Source organism: Perna viridis, chromosome 15 (genome assembly GCF_037379345.1).
Source record: "Perna viridis isolate PV_CMFRI_1.1 ecotype Kerala chromosome 15, ASM3737934v1, whole genome shotgun sequence".
NCBI lineage: Eukaryota > Metazoa > Mollusca > Bivalvia > Mytilida > Mytilidae > Perna > Perna viridis.
This window is the reverse complement of record NC_142459.1, coordinates 4401104-4425689: the sequence shown is the minus strand read 5'-3', so window position 1 is coordinate 4425689 and position 24586 is coordinate 4401104. Positions and strand designations below refer to the sequence as shown.

The 24586-nt window shown below is 33.3% G+C and overlaps 1 protein-coding gene across 13 annotated transcripts in view; it reads left to right on the top strand.

Annotated features, from left to right (window-relative positions):
• Positions 1-24586, top strand: part of LOC148596638 (intermembrane lipid transfer protein VPS13A-like) — a 118481-nt gene that overhangs the window by 49330 nt on the left and 44565 nt on the right. For 9 of the 13 annotated variants that reach the window (XM_088563760.1, XM_088563764.1, XM_088563763.1 and 6 more), the window contains 19 exons: positions 627-797; positions 1105-1412; positions 2609-2916; positions 3781-3875; positions 4099-4259; positions 6176-6193; positions 8563-8660; positions 9577-9717; positions 11658-11779; positions 13209-13325; positions 13958-14110; positions 15367-15534; positions 15755-15769; positions 19089-19337; positions 19809-19970; positions 20806-20928; positions 22150-22293; positions 23001-23162; positions 24393-24550. In XM_088563760.1, coding sequence (XP_088419886.1) covers positions 627-797; positions 1105-1412; positions 2609-2916; positions 3781-3875; positions 4099-4259; positions 6176-6193; positions 8563-8660; positions 9577-9717; positions 11658-11779; positions 13209-13325; positions 13958-14110; positions 15367-15534; positions 15755-15769; positions 19089-19337; positions 19809-19970; positions 20806-20928; positions 22150-22293; positions 23001-23162; positions 24393-24550 — 2873 coding nt within the window. The remainder of the gene's footprint in view (positions 1-626; positions 798-1104; positions 1413-2608; positions 2917-3780; positions 3876-4098; positions 4260-6175; positions 6194-8562; positions 8661-9576; positions 9718-11657; positions 11780-13208; positions 13326-13957; positions 14111-15366; positions 15535-15754; positions 15770-19088; positions 19338-19808; positions 19971-20805; positions 20929-22149; positions 22294-23000; positions 23163-24392; positions 24551-24586) is intronic. The other 4 variants (XM_088563762.1, XM_088563756.1, XM_088563766.1 and 1 more) reach the window with 2 other exon arrangements.

Sequence of the window (24586 nt, the reverse complement as noted above, 5' to 3'; positions counted from 1 at the left end):
TTTAGTGGAGTCCAAGTTGCTCATTTGCTTTTATTACTTTGTATGTATGATAGTTACTTTATGTTCTTTGTTGTGTATGTCTGTTTTCCATGTCTGGTCTTTGTCCCTGGATTTCATTTTTTTGATTACTGCTATAACCTTGGTTCCCTTGATTACTCTGATTACTGCTATAACCTTGGTTCCCTTGATTACTCTGATTACCGCTATAACCTTGGTTCCCTTGATTACTCTGATTACCGCTATAACCTTGGTTCTCTTGATTACTCCGATTACCACTATAACCTTGGTTCCCTTGATTACTCTGATTACCGCTATAACCTTGGTTCTCTTGATTACTCTGATTACTGCTATAACCTTGGTTCCCTTGATTACTCTGATTACCGCTATAACCTTGGTTCCCTTGCTTATTCTTTGATTACCGCTATAACCTTGGTTCCCTTGATTACTCTTTGATTACTGCTATAACCTTGGTTCCCTTGATTACTCTTTCACTTATCACAGCTATTTGATATTCTAATAAAATTCTATTTTAAGACTGAAGCAGCATCAACTTAGTGTTGACCAGCGAGGTTCCCTTTAGTGTGTTTTTTTTAAGCTTAATGGCAAAAATTGATTTTATTTTTCAGATAATGGATATTGAAGAGGGAGAGAAAGTGTTAAATACCAAACTGATGATTTATGATGATGCTACAAAGGGAGATAACTATGCCATTCTGACAAATGTTGATACTAGTGTAGAAGTCGACATAGGATGTATCAGACTTGTTTTCTTAAACAAGTTTGTTGGTGATGTGTTGGTAGGTATATACTCTGAAGGTATAACAAGTTTGTTAGCCATTTGTTGGTAGGTGTACTCTGAATGTATAACAAGTTAGTTAGCCATTTGTTGGTAAGTATAAGCTGAATGTATAAATTTGAATGTTAACAATATTAATATTAATTATTGTATGGAAGAAAACTTGCACAAACCAGGCAAAGCACATAACTCTTTTGGAACCTTGTTACCTTGAAGCAGGTGCACATCAACTCTGTCCTCTCAGGTTTATACCTGCGTGGTTTTTTGTCATGACTTTACTTTACCCCTTTCTTTTTAATCTATTTAAGAACTTCCTGAACAAGTTCCTTGAAGGTATGGAGGACCAACTCAACAAAGCCAAAGAAATGGCTGCTGAATATTCTAAAGATGTTGCACAAAAATTGCAAGAGAGGGCACCACGTGTCAGTCTGAATGTCAAGATGAAGGCACCAGTTATTATTGTTCCTCAAAATTCTAAATCGTCAAATGCTCTAGTTGCAGACTTTGGTAGTCTTAGTGTTGGGAATTCTTTTAGTAAAGCAGGAGAATCAGAAAAGAAGACCCCGTATGTCCTTGATAAAATGGTTGTTGAGCTTACATCATTGAAAATGAGCAGGTATGAATATGTTACATTTAAGGTACAATTGATGCGAAACAATAGTACGTGTAATAGGAAAATTAATTTGAAAGAGTGAATACTATGAGAGTACTATTGTTCGTGGGGTACCAATTTTTGTGGTTTTTGTGGGTAGGTCAAATCACAAAATTTGGTTCCCAACAAAAATGGAGATTCCCACTGATGTAAATACTGAAAACCTCATAATCGCAAATTTAAGAATCCACGAACTAGTGTTTCTTCCTTAAACCATGAAAATTGGTATCCATGAAATAATGTATTTTCACAGTAACCAATATATGGTCATTTAGTGTCAAAGAACGCCTGCATTTATCATGTTTTGCACACAAGTTTTTAAAAATCTTCACACATTCTTGGCATGAAATATTATGTTTTAATTATTCACAATAGAGGATTTTTATACAGGTTTTCCCATAATTTGTTGCTATTTTCAACATAAATTTTGTGATCAGGATATTGATATTCATGTTGTAACATTTTGACAGGAGAAATTCTGAGAGTGAAATCACTGCATATATTTCAAAGTGTGAATAATTGCAATTTTGTATACAGGGAACATTAGATAAGTCACATCTGTCTATATAATAAATAAAAGAAGATAATTTTTATAAACCATATTTTAAATTAAATACTGAGCTCCATTCACTGTAGCCTTAAAATGATTTTATGGCCAGTAAAGAAGCTTGGGAAAAGGATAATTAAGGAGGTAGACCTAGGGTAAAGAACACAACTCTTACAAATCATTGGAATGTTTGTATTCAGCATTTTACATCAATCTCATTAAGCATCAAAGTAACTTAGACTGATTTCATTTTGTTTCAAATGAAGGCTTTGGTGAAATTGAATATGATACAAACATATTACTGATTTCAAGAGTTATGTCCCTTACCCTACGCCTACCTCCTTAAATCAGGTTTAATTTGGTCTTGTGATATTGGTCAATAAAAAATAAAGTTATACTGAAATTTGAAATTTGCACTTTCACAATTCAGCTGTTCTTTGTATTTAAGCTGATTGGTACACAATTTTTTTTTGAGCTTCACTTGAAATTCAAGTGAAAGCTTTATTCACCTGAATTTCATGTGAACTCTATCACAAAGTTTTTTTGCTCAATTCATGTGAAAATAATGTGATATAATTATGCCTGCCTACATGCCCCTATGATTTACTTGTAGGGCGGTAATTGGTCAGAAATTGCAGATTCAGGATGAAAGCCTCATTCTGGAGCCAGTCACAATTATTGTCTCCGTTACTCGAAACCTCTCAGCAGCCGTTTTTACAGCTGTACCAGCTATAGATATAACAGGGAAAATGAAGTCTGTCCAAGCTAATCTGAGTCAGAAGGACTATAGTCAGGTGATGTTAACTTTGAATGAAAACTTGACTGAGGGACAACCACCAGCAGCACCACCTGTTGCTGAACCATTGGGGAAACTAACAGATGCAGAAGTAATGGAGTCACATGTTGTGCCTCCTCCTCTGTGTAAGTCTAACCATCTTGTGGTTGTTATTTTAACACCTCTCTATACTTTTTCCGATGCAGTCGGTATAGTTTCGCTTTTTACCCTTTGACCTTAAAGATTCTCTTCTATGGAAATGCAAGTCATCTGATTGCAATTCTATTTCCTGATTGGCCAAATACTGATAACTTAATGGCGTTAAAAAAAAACGGTATCGAAAACTTGAAATTGTGTGCCATGTGTTATCTCCTTGAAAAAAAATATAGAAACTTTGAAGTAAAATTTTACTGTGTTGGCTATATTTATTTTAATATAGTACTTGTTTGTTCCTGCACAGTTTTTAAAGAAAGAAGACTGTAGAAAGAGAAAAAAATTGACACCATGAGCCATTTTTATTTCAGACAACCATGAAAGGCAATTGAACACACATATAAAGTATCATCAGTGAAATGGTATTGTTTATCAATGTTTATCATTCTATTGTTATGTTCACTCTCAGAAAATTGTAGGTGCAAAATTTATAGTTTTTGTTGTGTTTAATATAAGTTCCAGGTCAGCCAAATTATATTATTATATTGTGAGGTGTTCCATACTGGCTTAGTTATTGGTTCAAGACTAGCCATAGCAGATGTCCAATATGGCTTGCCAGGGACTAATAATTCAGCCAATATAGAAAACCTCACCCATAATACCTTTATTGACTAACTAGTCCAATACTTAGATTTGCCTAGGCCAATATGGATTTTAACCAGGTTAATATGACGTATTGGACAGCTAAATCCTGCATGGGAGCACTTTTGTATTTTGTATTGTATTGGCAGTTTTTTATCATATTTGAACATTACTCAATAAAAATTGTTATTGACTGTGTTTTTTTTTAATTTCAGCAAGACAGCCATCAGAAGAATTGTCATGCAAATTAAAGTTTAGTTTTGAAATAGAAAGTTTGAGTGCTGCACTGTTCATTGGTAATGATGAAATGGTAAGTTTCTTCAAATGTAACAGAAAAGTTAATAAATAGTAGCTAAACTTCAGTTAATGTAAACACATTTAGAGGAAAACATCATGCATTGCATGCATGGAAAAGACAATTTAGATTTTGATTTTAACCATTTCCTTGATTGGAATTTGACATTAAGTCTTAATTAAGGATAAAGTTAAAATTAATTTACACATGACTATCATGTCAGTATCTTAACTTACAGATGGCTCAGAGAGATAGCAAAGCTGCACTTGGTAAGATAGAGTTACAGGTCATCGCTGTCTCCGGGCAACAAATGTCAGACGAGTCTATGGAGGTCAAGGTCATACTTCATGACATGATTCTTGATGACTCACGTAGTCACAAAACAGAAGGGGTCAAAAGGTCAGTTGAAGTAAATGAGTAATTTTTTTAGGCATTAGAATGTTTGCTTTGATTATAAGCAGATTTGTGTGTGTTGAAAAACTACCCATTGATTTATTTGATATTTCATACTCATGATTTGCCATTGAAATAACTTCATCTAGTTGTGTACTTTTAATTGAATCATGAAATGAGCTTCCTTTCTCAGAATATTCCTTTACATGTAAATACATCAATGAAATTACAGTGACACTTGTCTAAACAAAATCCTGGATATACAAAGCACCTGGATAAACCAGACATGATTTGAAGTTATAAGTAAAATTATGAAATACAAGCTAGTATCCTAGACTATATATTTCTGTTTAATATTTGCTACTTGTTCAACTAAATTTTACCCAAAAGTTTGGACTTATCTTAAAATATAGTAGCCATATGCATGGGCAACTGGGTTACTGCTAATATTTACCCCTGGAAGTCCCATTGTATAAGTTCAAATGTATTTTGAACTTGGTTGAACCAAATACCTGTTTAAACCAACCAAATTCTACAGTACAAAAGGGGTTCAACTTAGACATGTTTCACTGTAAATGTCCAGGTAATTGTATCAAGCATAGCATAACATGTGTATACACTTTAAAGGAAATGATCTAAAGATATTTGTGTACATTTCTATGGTAACGTAATTCTCCCTTTACAACTTAGAGTAGAATGATTGACAATTATCATATCACAGTATATAAGTGTGTGAGGTCTATTGGTAGGAGAGGTACAGGGATTTTTAAAAGCAATGGCGAATCCAGGATGAGGGTACGGGATCCTTTTTATTGGAAAATATGTTATTTTCATTTGCACCCTCATCCTTTTTCTGAGAAACCCCAGTTTGCACCTCTTATTTTCAAAGTGTCTGGATCTACCTCAGTAAAGTCCTCTTATAGTTGGGAAGTTCCCTCGCAATTGCATAGATATTGGTAAGAATTTATCTCTTATTGTGTAAAAGGACTATTTTGAAAAATACAACTCTGTACCCAGTCAACATCATTGCAAACATCTATAAAACATTAAACTGTTCATGAGTACAGAAGAGTTTGATGCAATAGTACTAAATTCAGTATCTGGTTTGGAAGTTTGCATGAAGCATACTAATTTCATGATGACAAATGCTACCTTGACCTATATGATAGCAATATGAACTGATAACTTGTTATGACACTTTTGTTACTTTTTAGAAGGAATGAAATTTAATTGACTTGCTGAATTTGCTCACATTCAATCCTGTTGCTTCCCACTTTTGATTTTTAGAAACAATGCTGTCAACTTTCAAAGTAAATGTGAAATGAATATTTAGCTGTTTAAGTTCTAAACCCTTTGAGACACCCTTGCCACTACCCTGCTGTTTGCCCACACCCTTGCCATTGCCCTGCAGTTAGCCCACACCCATGCCACTGCCCTGCTGTTTGACCACATCCTTGCCACTGCCGTGCTGTTTGACAACACCCTTGCCACTGCCCAGCTGTTAGCCCACACCCTTGCCACTGCCCAGCTGTTTGACCACACCCTTGCCACTGCCCTGCTGTTTGACAACACCCTTGCCACTGCCCTGCTGTTTGACCACACCCTTGCCACTGCCCAGCTGTTAGCCCACACCCTTGCCACTGCCATGCTGTGTGACCACACCCTTGCCACTGCCCTGCTGTTTAACCACACCCATGCCACTGCCCTGCTGTTAGCCCACACCCTTGTCACTGCCCTGCTGTTTACCCATACCCTTGCCACTGCTCTGCTGTTTGACCACACCTTTGCCACTGTCCTGCTGTTTGCCAATTAGAGTGTTTTGCAATAATTTACTGTGTGATTCATTGTCTTAATTTGACACCAGTCAGTTTCAGCTTAATCAGCTCAGCCAGTCAATGTTTGACCTTTGTTTGACCTTTCAGCACTAACATCATTACCAGGTAAAGGTCACAATCTTCACATGTTACTGTTATATAAATCTAACATCATGCATTCTCTATAACTGCAATGATTCATGGTAGATATTATTCAACCTTTATCTTGAGGAGGTAGACCTAGGGTAAGGGACATAACTCTTGAAATGAGTGATATGTTTGTATCATATTCAATTTCGCCAAAGCCTACCAAGCTTCCATTAGAAACAGAATGAAATCAGTCCAAGTTACTTTGCTGCTTACATCAGATGCTGTAAAATGGTGAACACAAACATTCCAGTGATTTGTAAGAGTTGTGTCCCTTACCCTAGGTATACCTCCTTAACTGTGTCAAATGAAATATAAAATTTTACAGCGTAAATCTGTATTACTCTGTGTAGTATTGTGATCTAAAACAGAACAATCTCAGGGATGTCAGTAGTATTTTAAGTTGCAGGCAGGCTGATGAAATTTTTGCAAGAGTTGACTCATTTTTGAAAAAAAGGATAGCCATCAAAAGATGAGCAAGTTGTCATCCAGTTTTGCTGGTTGATGGCTTCTGTTGATATCCTTGCATCTGAAAGGCAGATTAGAATGTCTTACTTTACATAATAAGTTGGATATTGTTAATAGATGTCTACAATTTGTAATTTTTTTTTAATGTTTTAATTTCATTTCATCAACTTACATGGCACTGTAATTTAATATATGCTAATGTCTACCATGAATCAGTGACTGTTGATTGACTCAATTTTTTGTTTTTAATTTGGGATTTTTTTGTCAGCATGGTTCAAACCTCTCATGATAGTTCCAATGGTTAAAAATTATCCTATTGTTAGTACAACATTTTATTCACATAAAAATGGCTAAATTATCCCTAACTTATTTTGAACGTAGATCTACTTACAAATCATGCAATTACATGTGCGAACAAATAGCATTTATACCTTTGGCAAAGAAAAATTTGGTTGGAAACTCCTACTAATGCTAAATAGACAATGTTTTTTGTTTTGTTGTTTTTTTAAATTAAGTTTCAGTGGAAGTTTAATAGATAACTGGGTATTGACACTTAATTTTTGGTGAATACTATTATAATATAATTTGGGTAAAAGTTCACTTCTGTAAGTTGTTTTGGTACCATTAACAAAAAATATCACTTCTGTAAGTTGTTTTTGTACCATTAAAAGAAAATATCACTTCTGTAAGTTGTTTTTGTACCATTAATAGAAAATATCACTTTTGTAATTTGATTTGGTACTGTTAACAAAAAATATCACTTCTGTAAGTTGTTTTAGTACTATTCATAAAAATATCCCAGAAAATCTGAATACTTTGTGTTATTATTTAGTAGTTTTCTTCAGCCTCTGTTAACTTTTTCTTCTATATTTCAAAACTAAATATGTAATTTTTTGTTTTTTACATTGATGTTTCTAATGTTGTACGAATTGATGCATGGGTTTATGGACTACTAACGCTTTGTCTTTTAATGTTTTATGTCTTACCAATATCTGTTGGAATACAACTTTACTGCCAACACTTATCTATTTTATATTAATTTGTTTGGTAGAATAGAGAAATGCCATGCTTTCTAAGTATCTTAATATCTTATTGTAAAGCAAACTTTGTTAATACTTATACTATAGAAGTCTGTCGGAAAATAATGTTATTGCCAACACTTACCTACTGTGAAAGTACTATTATTCGTTGGGTACCAATTTTCGTGGTTTTGGTTGGTAGGTCAAACTATGAAAGAAGAATCCCATGCGTGTGTAAAATGAAAACCTCAAAACCACGAATTCAAGAATCCAAGAACTTTTGTTTCTTCTCTTATCCACGAAAATTGGTATCCATGAATTAAAGAATTTTCACAGATTTATATTTTAATTTGTTTGGTGGAACAGGGAAATGCTATGCTTTCTAAATATTTTAATATCTTATTGTAAAACAAAGTTTGTTAATACTCATACTGAAGATGTCTGTTGGAATACAACCTTATGGTCAACACTTATCTATCTATTATATATTAATTTATTTATGGGAACAGAGAAATGCAGTACCACATTTTTACGTCATTTGCCAAAAACTCCTATGAATTGTAAATTTTGGTTTTTTTTGGTTTTTTTTTACATATTTACATCCATAAAAATATGTCCATACCCAAGAAACAACTTTATATTTTCACTTATGATAAACTATTTAATATTGAATGTACTAAATATGAACTTGTTTTTTAGGCCAATAAGACCCTTTATGCCCCTTCTCCTTACTGCATTTTATCCAAACTGAGAAGACACCCACAGCTTCAGTATAATTATCTGATGATCTGTGATCAACCATTTAATTATGGTAAACACTTATTCAAATAAAAATTAAATAGAATTGATCTGAATCTGTAGGATGATAGAGAGAAGTAAGAGCAAACTATCAGAGGAAGAGGGAAGCAGTAATATGATTGATGTCAACTTCAAGCAGGACTCGTGTAAAGATTCTAATGGTATTACATTACTGTAAATGTATTAATTTTCACAGTGTACTTACACTACAGTCCTTGAATCCATCTGCACAACTATTTGATGGATGGATCGCTGCTGACTGATCGATCCTGACGGATCCATAACCAATGACCAGTGACCGTCTTGATCAAAGTTTTCTTATGTAAAATGACAGATGATCGTTTTATGTAAATTTAAGAATTTCCATTGGAACAAATCCAATATATTACTACAATTAATTTACCTGAAATTTAAGATATTAATCCCATATATTGTATTTTGTTAAAATAAAACAAATGTAAAATAAAAATAACTACCTGATGTTTTAATCTATTGTATTATGTAAAAATTGACAAATGAAACAGTGGAATCTGTAAAATGTATTGACCACTCTGTGGTTACATGATGTGATCACCAGTTTTATAGATTGTTTTGAAGAATGGATGACTGATCATAAACTGATCAATGATCAATTTTACCTGCACAGATCTGTTTATTTGCTGTAATTTTTGCTAATTTCACCGTTGACAGAAAACCGTGAAAATAATTACCTGCAAAATTGACTTTTCAACACTATATAAAGCTGATCATTTTTTGAAACTGCCAAAATTGAGACCTGGGAATATGTTTACATGACAGAATCTGTGAAAATAAACAACCATGAAATTGATACATTGTATGTTTACAGTACATGTATGTTCTAACAATACAGTGCTCTTATCCTTAATAACAATGAGCAAATATATGTTACAAAGACACGACTTATAGACTTATAGACTTTCTAAATGTTCTTAGTTTTAAATAATGTTTGTGAGAATTTTATTCTTCAAAGACTAAAGTTTAAAATGAAAGAGTAAAACATGTTCACCTGTAAAATTTTGTATTTTCATAGTTAATAAGATTTTTGTGTATTTTCAGTAAATGTCCGTGTGAATAGTCTCTATATCTGTGTATGTCTGGACTATCTACTCTCATTGGGAGATTTCTTCACTAAGGGTATGCCAGAGAAAGAAAAGGGGGAGGTAACTGAACCTAAACCAAGTAAAACCAAGAAAAAAGGTAATCTACTTTTATTTTAAAAGTATAAATTGATTGAGGTTTAATCACCCAGTTCTAGGAAGAAACCAGTGAAGTGGTTTATAAAATATAAAATTAAAATATAAATAATTCTAATATTACATGCTTCAAAAGCTCTTGAGACCACAGCCATGGTAAAATGATGATAAATTTGTGACCAACGTCATACATGTTTGATGGTCTTTTTCTGACGCGTTCAGTATAGTTTCACTTTTTACCCTTTGACCTTAAAGACACTCTTCTATGGAAACTCAAGTCACCTGATCGCAATTCTGTTTCCCGATTTGCCAAATACTGATAACTTAGTGGCATTTGAAAAAATGGTATAGAAAATTATGTGTCATATGTCAATGTAGGAGAACAAAATTTTCCTGCGTTGGCTGTCTTTTTTGAAGATATTACTTGTTTGTGATGTCATAGATAAATTTTACCCAATTTTACAAACATCACAAAAGAATTTTACTATAAAGCAGTTGCCATTTCATTCAGCACTCTATTCTAAATATTGAGAAATTGGTCCTATTAGAATGGAAATATATCATGGAATCTACATTTTATCATTGTTTTACCATGGGCTGGCCATTTGTCTTTATTAAAGCCCTAGCTCAGGTAAAACAATGTGACATAAATGGCCAGCTGGTGGTTAAACAATGATAAAATAGAGTTTCCGTGATTTATTCCTTTAATATAAAGTATATGCAGAATAACTATAGTTTTTAATCTGAGAGCATTTATCAGTATTACAGTGATTTGGTTTGGTGTGAAGAGTCAGGGAAGCTTTCAAATGTGGAATAAATGTAAAATCTGTATATTTTCATGGGAGGATTTAATATTTTATTCCTTATCAGATATTTGTTAGTGTAATTTTGGCTATTTAAAGGATTTGTGTTATATTACCTTAATTCTAGAAACTGAAATGAAAAAAAATCAAGATTTTGAAATTCCCACTCTGATTTTTAGCTCACTTGGCCAAAGGCCAGGTGAGCTATTGCCATCACTTGGCATCTGTCGTCGTCGTTAACAATTATACAAAACTCTTCTCCTCTGAAATTACTTGACTAATTAGAACCAAACTTGGTATGAATGTTCCTTGCGGTATCCTGCATAGAACTGATGTGGGGATTTTTGATTCGTCGAAAAACATGACCATCATTACTAAAAATAGAACATAGGGGTCAGACAGTAGTTTTTCACATATATCTCCTAAACCATTAGGTTTAGCTGTATTTTGACATTGGTAAAAGTGTTCAGCATGATGAGATCTATCTCTGGTCAAATATTGGATTTAATCCGTTAAGCCATGTTGAGTTATTGCCCTTCTTCAACAATTTTTGCTATTTTTTAATGTTATTTCTTTCAAAAATCTTCTCCTCTGACACTACTTGACCAATTGAAATCAAATTTAGTGTGAATGTTCCTTAGGGTATCATGCATAGAACTGATGTGGGGATTTTTGATTTGTCGAAAAACATGGCCGCCGTTACTGAAAATAGAACATAGGGGTCAGACGGTAGTTTTTCATATATATATCTCCAAAACCGTTAGCTTTATCCAAATTCTTTCATTAGCTGAAATGATCCATATTATTAGGACTACAAAAGTCTTCAGACTCCTTGTAAAAGTTATTGCCCTTGAAAGGACTTTTTTTTCAATAGTTTTCAGTCAATATCTTGAAAACTATGATAGATTGAAAGAAACTTTCAATTGTTGAAAAGATCTTGTGATAAGTCCTACCAAAGACTTCTTGAGTCAAAATTGGTGGACAACTTATTGCCTTTGAAAGGCAAAATTCAACTAGGTGAGCGATTCAGGCAACTGGGAGCCTCTTGTTTGAAATTTTGTCATTTTTTCAGGGTGGGAGGGGATGAAATTCTGCTAATTGATTTTATTTGGCCTGTTTATATAGAAGATATTTATTACAGAGAAGGTAGAGAAACCAGCTCCACCCCAAAACTGTATGGACATTGTTGTTAAAATAGAGAAACCAGAAATTATACTGATAGAAGATCAGCTTAACCCTAACTGTAACTGTCTAGTACTTGATGTAAGTGTCTAATTAAGTATAGTTTTGCCTACATTTGTTAGGTCCTAAAAACAACTCTTCCTATGTTCATGTCCATGGATCTGCTGCTTATCATGGAATATTTTATGACTGGTTGTGGCCTAAAAATCCTGGCAGGAAGATTTCCCATACATTTTCTGTTGTAGAACATAACCAAAATCTGAGTGTTAATATCTCTATTGGGCAACTTTTGCACTTTATTTTTGAATACACTTTCCATGATGCATGAATCACCCATTATAACCCTCTGCCTGGTTTTTAGGCAGAGTTGTGTTGAACTAAAATTTTCAGATTGAACAAGGTAATGGCTTAATTCTTTTGCATATAAAGTGTCATCAAACTTGGTTTTTGACAGGATTTGGAAAAGTCGTCATCCTGATAATGAGAAACATGGAGAAAATACTGAACTGGTGAATCTTGTTTGTTTTAATCTGTACATTTTAGTTTGGTGTTATTTTTTTTAAGACAGGAAGTAATAAAAACCAACAATCACTGCTTGTTTTTATAAAGGATTTTTACCTCCCTGATGTGTTTTTTAATTATATTTTTCACTTATTTCACACAGTGACTGTCAAGAAATATATAACAAAATTTTCAGTAATTTGAAAAAGAATGCATAGGGGAGGTCTGTTAAGCAAGTACTGATAAAATAGTTTAAAGATGTGCTTGAGAAATTGGTATTGTCATGCTGTACCAAAATTACTTGATATATCCCCTGCAACAAAGTTAATAATAATAATTAATAATCCATCTTAAGGGTTTTTCATGTTAAAACCAAGTAAGAGTGACTCCTAAATTGCTCAAGGGATGTTGATAAAATTTTATAGCAAGGTTGGGCATTATATGTAGATGTGCATGAAGGAATTGGATTACTGTAGGGGCATTCATAAGGGACATTACTGAGTTTAATGGTTAACTTAAACTCCATTATTTCTCGTTGTTAGCTTTTGTTGTAAAGCCACACGACAAAATTAAAAAGGGATCATGTTGTTTATTCACATTTACTGATGACATATTGAGTACGTAAACATATTTGCTCCAAGCAGATAAATCTTGGCAAAACCATGTTGATTTATATCTAACCAACAAGTACAGTCTAATTTTCAATTTCATTCATCATGACATAGTTTTCCTTTCCTCGTTTGTCTACCCCGGACTTGACTTTTTATGAGCAACTCGGTGGTTGTTTCTAGAAAAGCAGAGGATGCTTACCCTACTGGTGCACCTGGTCCATGCTCCTAGTTTTAAGTGGAGTCCGAGTAGCTCATTTGCTTTTGTTACTTTGTGTGCATGATTTTGCTTACTTTGTGTTCTTTGTTGTGTATGTCTGTTTTCTATGTCTGGTCTTTGTCCCTGTGTTACATTCTTTTGATTACTGCTATAACCTTGGTTCCCTTGATTACTCTTTCAGACTGAGGTGTTATTTAAAATGAAGATCCATCCAGAATCTCAGGACATGTCTGCTTTAGTCAAAGATCTACAGATTTTCTCCTGTGTCTTCAGTAAGAGAGGCTCTGTAGCTGCACAGGTCTGTAGAGTATTATAACAACACATTTAAATAGAAGATTTCAGTCAAATCAATGGACTATGTATAATAGTATTGTAGTAAGACCTGCTGCAAAACATTTTTTTTTCAAAATTTCTAAATAAAAAAAAAATTTGTTGTCCAAAATGCAAAACCTTGAAAATGTTAAATTAATATTGATATTACTATCAACAGGTAGATTTGAATGAGATATTATCTTAAAATGTCACATTAAAATGATGTTCCAGACCTTGATGAATTTCCCATTTTTTTTCATTCTGATGCAGTGATCAGACTAAAGTATATTGTGTATTGCAACCTTGATTATACATTTTTATTAGATGCAAAAAACTTTAATTCACAGATTTTGACCAAATAAATTTTAGATCAATAACAGTGTTCTCCTTAAGAATTATAGATAGCATACTGATTATCCCTGAATTTCAATATAGCATCATGCATATAAAAACTTTAGCATCACTTTTGTATTGGGCCCTATTAGAAGTTCTATTCAGATAGCATCTTGGTAAAAATATAGCATCAGGGCAGTGTGATGCTATAAGGTCCTGGGGAGATCATTGAAATACTTTTAAAGTGAATATATCATAGAGAATGAAGTTGTGTTTTAATTGTAGATTCTGAATCCATGTGAGATCTCATTCTATAGTAAGACGCCTTTTGGTAAAGGAGCCCACATGGATATAACTACTTCTGATCTCATCTTAAATATATCACCAGCCACTATCAAAACAATGTCTGGAATCAGTGCTGCTTTGGCTGCCAAACCGGTAAGTATAAAAACACAGCTATTAGTATTCAGATTTTGTTTATCACTGATTGTATGCTTTAATCTTTTATATACATTGTATGTATTGGCTGTGAACATTCATTGCATTCATTTCAATCTCTTAGTACTACAATACCATTTGGTATGTCTCCAAAGTTAAAATTTTTTTTTTAAATTTGATCTCCTAAGGGTTTGCAAAATTAGAACAGGACACCCCAACGTAGAGTCAGACTGCTAAACTGCAAAATGGTGAATATATAAAACAATGTCTGGAATTAGTGCTGCTCTGGTTGCCAATTGGTGAGTACAAAACAATGTCTGGAAGCAGTGCTGCTCTGGTTGCCAATTGGTGAGTACAAAACAATGTCTGGAAGCAGTGCTGCTCTGGTTGCCAATTGGTGAGTACAAAACAATGTCTGGAATCAGTGCTGCTCTGGTTGCCAATTGGTGAGTACAAAACAATGTCTGGAAGCAGTGCTGCTCTGGCTGCCAAACTACTGAGCACAAAATAATGTCTGGAATCAGTGCTGCTCTGGCTGCCAAAACAGTGAGTACAAAACAATTTGTGGATTCAGTGCTGCTCTGGCTGCTGAACCAGTGAGTACAAAACAATGTGTGGAATCAATGCTGATGTGGCTGCCAAATCACTGAGTACAAAATATTGTCTGGAATCAGTGCTGCTTTGGCTGCACAACCACTGAGTACAAAATAATGTCAATTAAGTGATGCTCTGGCTGCCAAACCACTGGGTACAAAATAATGTCTGAATTAAGTGCTGCTCTGGCTGCTGAAGTGGTAAAAAAATTGCTGTTTAGGGATGAAATGTAAAGAACATACAGTTATGTCAGAATAAAAAAAATTTCAGATGTGGAAAACTCCATATTTTTCAATCATAAATTTCTTCAAATATAGAAATGAATATTAAAAATGCTTTGTATTATCTATTTAAAAAGATAGTTTAAAAGAACAATTTTTATCAATTAAGAAGATGGCTGCTACAGATCTTGAATTTACTTTTGGGGTTCTAGGTATGTTAACCAAAGGCATCCATGTAGATTCACCATGCTTCTTCTCCTAGATCCCAAAGTGCCTGGATGTCAGGAAAAGAGAGTTTAAAAATGTAACAGCAGGGAGGTCAACAGAAAAAAAGAAATTCATCTGGAAGATGTGGTACAATGTTTTCAACCACAAATACTACAGTGAATCATAAGCCATTTAAAACAATCTTAATGAAATATATTTGTTTTGTTTTATCAGGGTTCAGAGGATGAAGAAAACAAGTCTATAGTACCAGTTGATTTGTGGGAAGTGAAGAAACTGTCAGACAGTGACTTCTGGTTCCTCAAGTCTAATGAGGAGGCAGACCAGGAACCAGAGGAAATTCTGGATGAACTGGTTTCTGAAGAGGGGAATAGGACAGAACATGTAAGTTTTATATCCTGTAAGAGAGGATAAACAAGGCAATATTCATGTATCAATATTATACAGTAAAGTAATATTATTCTACCAATTTAAAATTATTAAATAGTAGTCTTTACAAGAATCATGCAAATTCTTTAATATGTGGTACACCTCAACAAATTTTCTATAGTTTCTTTATTTTCTGAAAATAAGCTACCTATGTTGTTATTTAATTATTTTCCAGATGATCTCTGAGACGGTATAATTTTGCCCATTCTATGTTGCACTGTATCCACATTCCTTCATTATGTTATAATGGCTATGAGGCTGTCTTTCTTTCGTTTTTGTTGTTTTTCTGCCCATGACAGGCAGATGCATGTGACCGTGTCTGTCATGAGTAAACTAGCTGCAACATGCTAAGTAAAAGTTCAGAGGGTCAATTCATAAATTAATCCAATTTTTTGTATGTAGGTCCACATATTTGTATGACAATGTATATTAATATATTCAAATTATACAAAAATTTAAGAATTAATTACTACAGAAAAGATTACTGTTCAGCACACATGGTAAATTGGACCCCAATGATATGACACATTTTTTATGCAAATTACTCATTAACCTTTATAATAACTCCACAGCTTCTGGCTGTTAAAGGGAAGAAATATGTTTTTACACTCATCATCTATTGACAACCTGGGATTTCTTCCACTCGTGTGAAAAGTTTTCGTCTTTTCACTTGTTCCACTGCACTCCATTCGTCCAAAGACAGAATTCCTCATACTAATAAGAAGAACTCCCAGATCTTCAATAGAGAGTAGTGTTAAAACCTGTAATTATGTCATGTTTATTTATACAGTATATTTTGTGTTCCAAATTCTTTTTTTTAATTTTTTTTTTGTTGACTGACAATAGTAGCTGTCATCAATATTTGGTTTGATCAAATACTGAAATACTTAAGTACCATTCTGTGTAAGAATCAGGCAATGGGTGGCACATCATATTTCTCAATTTGGCCTTTTTTGCCTCAAATTTATTCAACACATCTAGAAAACAACTGAACAGCTATTTAAATTTATCCTGAAGCATTGGTGATGTAGATATTTTTTGACTGCTTATATAAGGAAAAAGTTCGGGAAAATTTTCCAGCCATTTTCCAACAGTGCATTTCAACTAAATTTGACCTGTCAATATCTCATAAAGGCAAGCTTTTCAAACACTTTGACAGTAATTTCTTGAGGTTATGAGGTATAAATACTTGGATTATGGAATAAAATGTCTGTGTATTTTTTCTTTATGTGTCACACCTTATACACATTTTGCCTGATTTTTAGACAGAGAAGTACTTAAGTATTACTCTTTCTTTCTGTCTACTGAAGCTGTATTGCCTTCAACACACATATGAAACAAGGATCTTAATATCTGCTTCTTTTAAATACTATGATAGATTTCTAAAAAAATATCATTTTAAAATTACCTGGGTAGTCACAATTCTATGATGTATGTTCATTAAGTCTCAGTATCTATAAGAATCAGGCAGTGGGTAAAACATGATATTAAAAAAAACCACCATTTTGAAAGTTTAATTTGACTATTTGCACCATCAGAATCAAGGAACAAGCCAAGATTTTCTATATCGTTTGGGTAAATTAAACTTTAATTTCATTGAATTGTACTGAAAATGAACATTTCAAGGGCAGATAAATCTGTCAAAAACCTCATTTTTTTCACATTCTGTAGAAAATACTGTGACTAAATCCATTGATGCAGAGATCAAATGATAGCCTTTTCAAATACAGAAAGCATCCTTGAGTGAAATTATATTGTCAGGTCGGTGGGTTTTTGGCATGCATGTTTCTGATTTTTCCCAGTATGCCTGATTCTCACAAAAATTTGCACTTTTTACAAGAAATTATAATATCCAGAATTTACAAAACTCAATTTCAATAGCCAGAATTTACCCCCCAAAAAATCAATTCTCAATACATAATTTTGATAGCCAGAATTTACGACACACATTCTTTAATAGCCAGAACAAATGTTAAGTAGACTAGCTACATTAGATGCCAAAAATAAAATATTTTACAGTGTTTAAATCGACACCCCTTGTTATCAATTTCACGAAAATTTGTAAGTGTGAAGTTGATCGTAAGTAATGACGTCAATACAGAAAAAAGCACTGTAATGTCATAACTTACGATCAATTTTACACTTACGACTTTTTGTGGAATTGACGCCTGGACTCTCTTGAATTTTATAGAGCAATAGATTTAAGCTGCAGAACAAACTGATTCTGGTAATGATACATTTAGGAGACCACCGTGCAATATAGAATCATGATCTGTGCAGATAATTGTTGTTGTGGCATCTTGTATTATAAATTTTATTCACATGGATGTAAATTCAGATGTAATTACAATAAAAAAAATTGTAGTATAGTTGTAGGTCCAAGGAAATTGGTGCCAGGTGTATGACCTCCTAAAATTAGGAATACAATTTTTTTAAGGCATGAAATCTTCATTTTTTTTTAAGAGGGTGTCCATGCAGAAACCAGGCATATGGTAAATTTTATCCCACTGAGTTTTTCATCATTTGTAATGTTTAGATCATATGTATGTCAAATAGAACAGAAATTTTTTTAAATTGATGATGGATGTTTCAGAAATTGATTTTAACGTTTCCTATCTTTTGCACAAAATAAAAGATTTATCTCCTCTTTTGAATGACTTAGTTTTTGCTATAACCTTGGTTCCCTTGATTATTCTTTCAATGCATTCTGTGTAATTTATTTCTCTTAAACCTTAGTTTATAAAAAAAAACAACGATGAATAATTTATTGAAAACCAAAATTGCCATGTGCCACCCACTGCCTGGTTAACACCCTCCTTGGTTATCTGGATCATGGGTCATTTTTATCGTTTGTTGTTAGAGGATAGAAATCTAATCTTGTATTATTTGCACTTTATAATGTAATTATTTCTGAATTTACACTCATTGTTACTCTACATCATTATTTTGATTGCATGACTTAATAGTTTATTGTTACTATATTTTTGAATTCCTTTAGAACAATATCTGTAAACATATTAATTTTCGCAGTTGCTAAATTTTGCAGATTCTGTCAAGTGAACATATATCACAGATATCATTTTTCACAGATTCAAAAAATGATAAGCCTTATATAGTTTTAAAAATCAATTTCACATGTACTATTTTTTGTGTTTATATGTTCACTGTGAAAATAGAGAAAATTAGTACACTGCGAATATTATTACTTTTATATTACACAAAAAAGTTATAGAATGCTTGTACATTTAATTTGAAACTGAATAAAAACTTGCTGCAGCATTGTATGGTCATAGAAACAGCAAAATTAATCAAACATAGAATCAAGCTTTTAGAACAATCATTGAGGGCTAATAATATAACTTCTTGTTAACTTAAAGGTTGGATAGAACTTTTTACTTGGCTATAATTTTGTCATTCTTATATGATGTTCTTAGTCATTTTAGTTCGTTATTATGACTTGGTTTTTGGTCTACCCATGGTACTGACTTATACTTTTGCTATATTTTTAGCTGGTTGCTAAGATACCTACTATGGTGATAAAGATAGAGGGAGGAGTTGGTAAACGGACTGTACCATTATTGATAGTGGAATCTTCCTTCTCAGGGGAAGTGAAGGATTGGAGTTCTAAACTCAGTGTAGAGAGTACGTTAAAGTTAGAAGTGGCTTATTATAATGAAAAGCTGTCTGTGTGGGAACCTCTCCTGGAACCTGTACTGGATGAGAAAAACAAAATGAGGAGATGGGAGATTGGACTTGAGGTAATTGTGGTTTTGATCAGTATTGGCCTGGGATTTATAAAAGGTCTCACAATATTTTCTCAACTGAAATTTCGCTGTACCGCTTGATGTTTGCAAAAATAGGTTTTTTCAATTTTAAGGTGATCAAAAAATTTGAAAACTATCATTTATTTCAAACCATCACAGCCTTGACTCATGTTTCCTTAACTCTTTAATTTAGGGAAATTTAAAGCAATTGTAAATGATAAAATTGTGAAAATACTTTAATTCGTAGATACCAATTTTCATTGTTAAGAGAAGAAACACAAGTTTGTGGATTCTTGAATTGGTGATTTTGAGATTTTCAGTATACACTCCAATGACAGTCTCATTTTTGTTGTGAACCAAATTTCGGGGTTTTGCCTACCCATGAAACTACACAATTGAATACTATCACAGTACATTGTTAGTTAATTACAATCAGCAATTAGATTATAATCTTTATGTGACCAGGTAACCATGAATGATGACCTCCCTCCTCCAGTAGAAGATGAGGGTGAATCAGTGGATGTTGTTTTACCACCTCCTAAGATGGCCATTACAGTTTTCTCTCAAGATGAGATGCAGCTTACCATGTCAAAAACCTGTCTAGAAGTATTACAGAATCTAGGAAAGGTAGGGGACTGAAAATACCTGTGTAGAAGTAATGCATATTCTTAGAAAGGTAGGGGACTGAAAATGCCTGTGTAGAGGCACTGTATGTTCTTAGAAAGGTGGGGGACTGAATATGCCTGTGTAGAAGTACTGCAGAACCCCAGAATGGTAGGTATCTGAAAATACCTGTGTAGAAGTACTGCAGAACCCCAGAATGGTAGGTGTCTGAAAATACCTGTGTAGAGGTACTGCATGTTCTTAGAAAGGTAGGGGGCTGAAAATACCTGTGTAGAAGTAATGCATATTCTTAGAAAGGTAGGGGACAGAAAATGCCTTTGTAGGAGTACTGCATGTTCTTAGAAAGGTAGGGGACAGAAAATGCCTGTGCAGATGTATTGCAGAACCCCGGAATGGTAGGTGTCTGAAAACACCTGTGTAGAGGTATTGCATGTTCTTAGAAAGGTAGGGGACTGAAAATGCCTGTGTAGAAGTACTGCATGTTCTTAGAAAGGTAGGGGACTGATAATACCTGTGTAGAAGTATTGCAGTACCATATATAGGTAGGGGACTGAAAATACCTGTGTAGAAGTACTGCAGAACCTTTGAAAGGTAGATGGACCATATTTAGCAGTGTAAATATCTAAGGAGTTTTTAGTAGAAGTTTATTGAACTTTTATATTTGAACATAATTTACCGATGTGTCAGGTTGCTCAAGGTTTTAGACTTGTTACAACTTTTCCAGACAAGCAGGGTAAACCATATTCTTTATTGTTGCTATTAAGGGGATCAGAGGACTTTTATACATGTATAATTAATGAAATAGCAATGAAAATTAGTTTTATTCATTTTGTTTCAGGCATTTGGAGATGCCTACAACTTAGTTGAACCATCTGAGAAAGCAGGGGAGATAATTGCTCCATTCTGTATACAGAATCACACAGGACTAGAAATTCTAATGAAACTTGATAATTCTTTTGAGGTAAGGAATAACTGTATATCATCTGAAGTAGTATGGAATAATAGTATAATTGGAAAGAGTGAATAACCAAAATATGATCACAGGTGCAGAAAAACACCTAGATTTTATGAGTATGTGGAACTTGATCAGCGTAAAAGTTAAATCTGAATGTGTTCTTAGCACGAGTGATTATATTTTGGTTATTCATGATTGATTATCCTACATATTATAATGATTTGTTGCCATTTTCAACATAAAATTCAAATTTGTAAACAACTGATTTATATACATGTTGTGATGTTTTGTGACGTTTTGGTGGGAGGAAGTGTGAATTATCAAAAATTTTACATAGGGAACATTTGGTAAATCATTGCTATCTTTATAATAATAACTGAATACATTTATCTGCAAAAAATGTTTATGTCTTAATATAAACTTGATGTATAAGCTAACGTATTACTGATTGGATATTTGAATGGATACATTTTCATAACTTTTTAATTTGTGATTGTTTTACTTTTCTGGAGTTTCAAAAAATGACAGCATTATGTAGTGATACAAATCAATTTCATGGGTACTCTTTTTCAAACTTTTCTTTACACTGCAAAAATAGTGAAAATTAGTACACAGCCAAATGTGCCACATATGATAATCATATGGTAATCATATGACAATCATATGATATTTAACATATGATAGTGATATGATTCTCATATGTTAATTTTGGCTTGAAAACATATGACAATCATATGTTTGTGAAAAACGTATGATTATCATATGATAATCATGCAATTATCATATGTAAACCAAAACATGATTATCATATGGTGCTCGATTTATATGATAATCACATGATGCAAACCATTTGATTCTCATGTGTTGCACATTTGCCTGTGTAAGCTTTAAGTATTTCCTGCAGAATTTTATCTCATCAAATACCTTTCCAGGATTCAATTGAACATTAACCTTTAAGATAAAAAGTTCCCATACAAGTAAACCACAAAATCTAACGAGTGAAGTGGTGAAACATGTCTATTAAGAAAATCAATGAATACCAAACCAAAACATGCAACATAGGCCTAAAGATTTATAACATATGAATGCATGTAGCAAAAAGACAACTATCATGACCCTGCTCCAAAGGAGAGGGGTGTATACTGTTCTACTCTTGTTCATATTTCCTGTGTGTCTTTTTTTTTTTCTATGATTTAAATTTTATACATCATATTATATTTTGTTAAGATGCCTCAGGATGCAGATAATTTCAAAGTTAAGATGAGCCCTGACAGAAACCTAGAATTATGGAATAAAAAGAAGGGACTGAGTAGAAAGGCATCTGTTATTAAAGCAGCACAGGAAGGTGATGAAAAAAAGTTCATTTTCCAGGTAAAAATTTCATTGTTATTCTCAAGTTAAAAAAGATAGTATAGGAAAAGTTAAGAGGGAGTCCATGTAAAAACCAGGCAGTTAGTGGCACATGACAAATTCTGTTTTCATATCACAAATGTATCGTTTCTCAAAGTCGAATGTAGGTTTTTGATTAAATGCAACGATTAAAGAGAAATGAAATACATAGAAAGCATTGAAATTCATTGAAAAAGGGAGATAACTCTTTATTTTGGTGAAAAATTTGGTTACTTTGTGAGGGATCTTTAATTTCGTTTTATAAGCCACCCACTGTCAATTTCAAATTAGACTTTCATAGGACATATACATTACATTGGAACAAAAAATTCAGTGGGATAAAATTTACCCTGTGCCACCCATATCATAGGATCTGCCTGATATTAACATGGACAGCCTCTTAAAAGATACATGGAGATTTTATCGGTAAGGAGAACAGATTTCACTGAGCAGTAAGTGATCACACAGTGAATTTATCATATAACACCCAAAAATCACTTTGAGTGATTGATAGTTATTGGTACAGTATTATATTCATTAAAGGTAGCTTTCTTTCCATTTCCATTGATTTTAATTTTTTTTATACTTCCCACTTTTTCCATGTTAAAGGAGGGGTGCCAACCCCCTGCACCCCTCCCCTGGATCTACCACTGACATTTATCACTGCTGTTTCATTTCTATGTTTACAGATAGAAAAATTTAATGCTACAAGAGAAGTTAATGTAAAGCGAGCTGAGAAACGTATGTATCAGATCAACCATAAAACTTATCCTGGAGATATCTGGTCTGTTATTGTTACCACAGAAACACCGATTGGTCAGAAGATTCTGTCATTACAGTCCATGGTCCAGGTATGTTATTCTACACACTGTGTGTCTGATCTCTCCAGGTCAGACATTTCATTTTCAGCTTCGATTTTTTATTTAGGATACTGGTATCTGATAAATGTAGTTATTAACCAACAACAAAATACGTTAAAATATGTCAAAAACTGACCAGTTGATATGAATTCAAACTGGGCATCTATACAGGGCCAATATGGATCAAACTAGGGCCAATACGGCATCATAGCTTCTGGTCGTATGACATTGCCATGTTGAGTTTGAATTGGATTTCATGAACTTTGATCAGCTGCAGAATCACAAAAAAGTATTCCATTTTATAGAAAAAGGATATTTAAGACTGATTAATGCAAGTAAACCTACATGTTCTTGGTAAAACACGAAAACAACTGTTCTACAAATCATCTAGTTGAGTTGGTTAATAAAATTGTTAATAAATTTGTAATTTCATATTGGCCCTGTTATAGGTTTTGGTCAATTATATTGGCCTCAACAGCCATATTGGCCCTCGGCGATGCCTCAGGACCAATACGACCGCCTTGGCCAATATGACAGACATCAAACCTATAACAGGGCCAATATGAAATTTACATATTTATTAACATATATTATAAACCATTTGAATGCTGCAGATGTATTATAAGATTAATGAGCATTGTCATATTTGGAAGATACTAATTCCCAATCTTTTTTGTATTGATGACTAATGAATTGACTTCTATATGTTCATAGTTTTATTTTGTTCCCTTGTATTAATAAGGATTTGAAAGTTTTAAGTATGGTCCTTTCTAAAAACAAGGTGATTCATCATATCTCAAGATACTCAATGCAACTGTTCATCATTTGTTACGTCATAAAAACAACTCTATATTCATTTCCTTGGATGTGCGATACGTGTATTTCATGAAATATTTTTTGACTGGATTTAGTGTACAAATTCTGGTGGGAAATGTTCATGTACTTTTCTGTAGTAGAATGTAACCAGATTTTTGTGTTAATATACGGTATCTAATGGGCAACTTTCATTTGCACTTTTATTTTTAATACAGTTTCTGTGAGGCCTACTGAAGGAATTCCAATCAAAATATATTTGGAATTAAGAAATGCATAAATGATTAATCATCAGCCTCTGCCTGGTTTCAAGGAAGAGCTGTACTAGATATCCATATGAATGATTGTTATATAAATAAATGTAGTTGTCACATTCATCATCAAGAACTCCTGTTCTTGTTTTGTCAGATAAAGAACCACTTTGAGGTTGCTGTAGAGGTATTCTACAAAGATGATTTAAATACAATATCCTGTGGTATTGTAGAGGCTGAGTCTTACCTCAGTGTCCCTCTACATGCTGTCTACACACCCAAGGGAGAGTTCCTCTTCAAACCTATCTATGAAAGGTAAGTGAAACTGTCACACTATCAAGGGAGAATTCC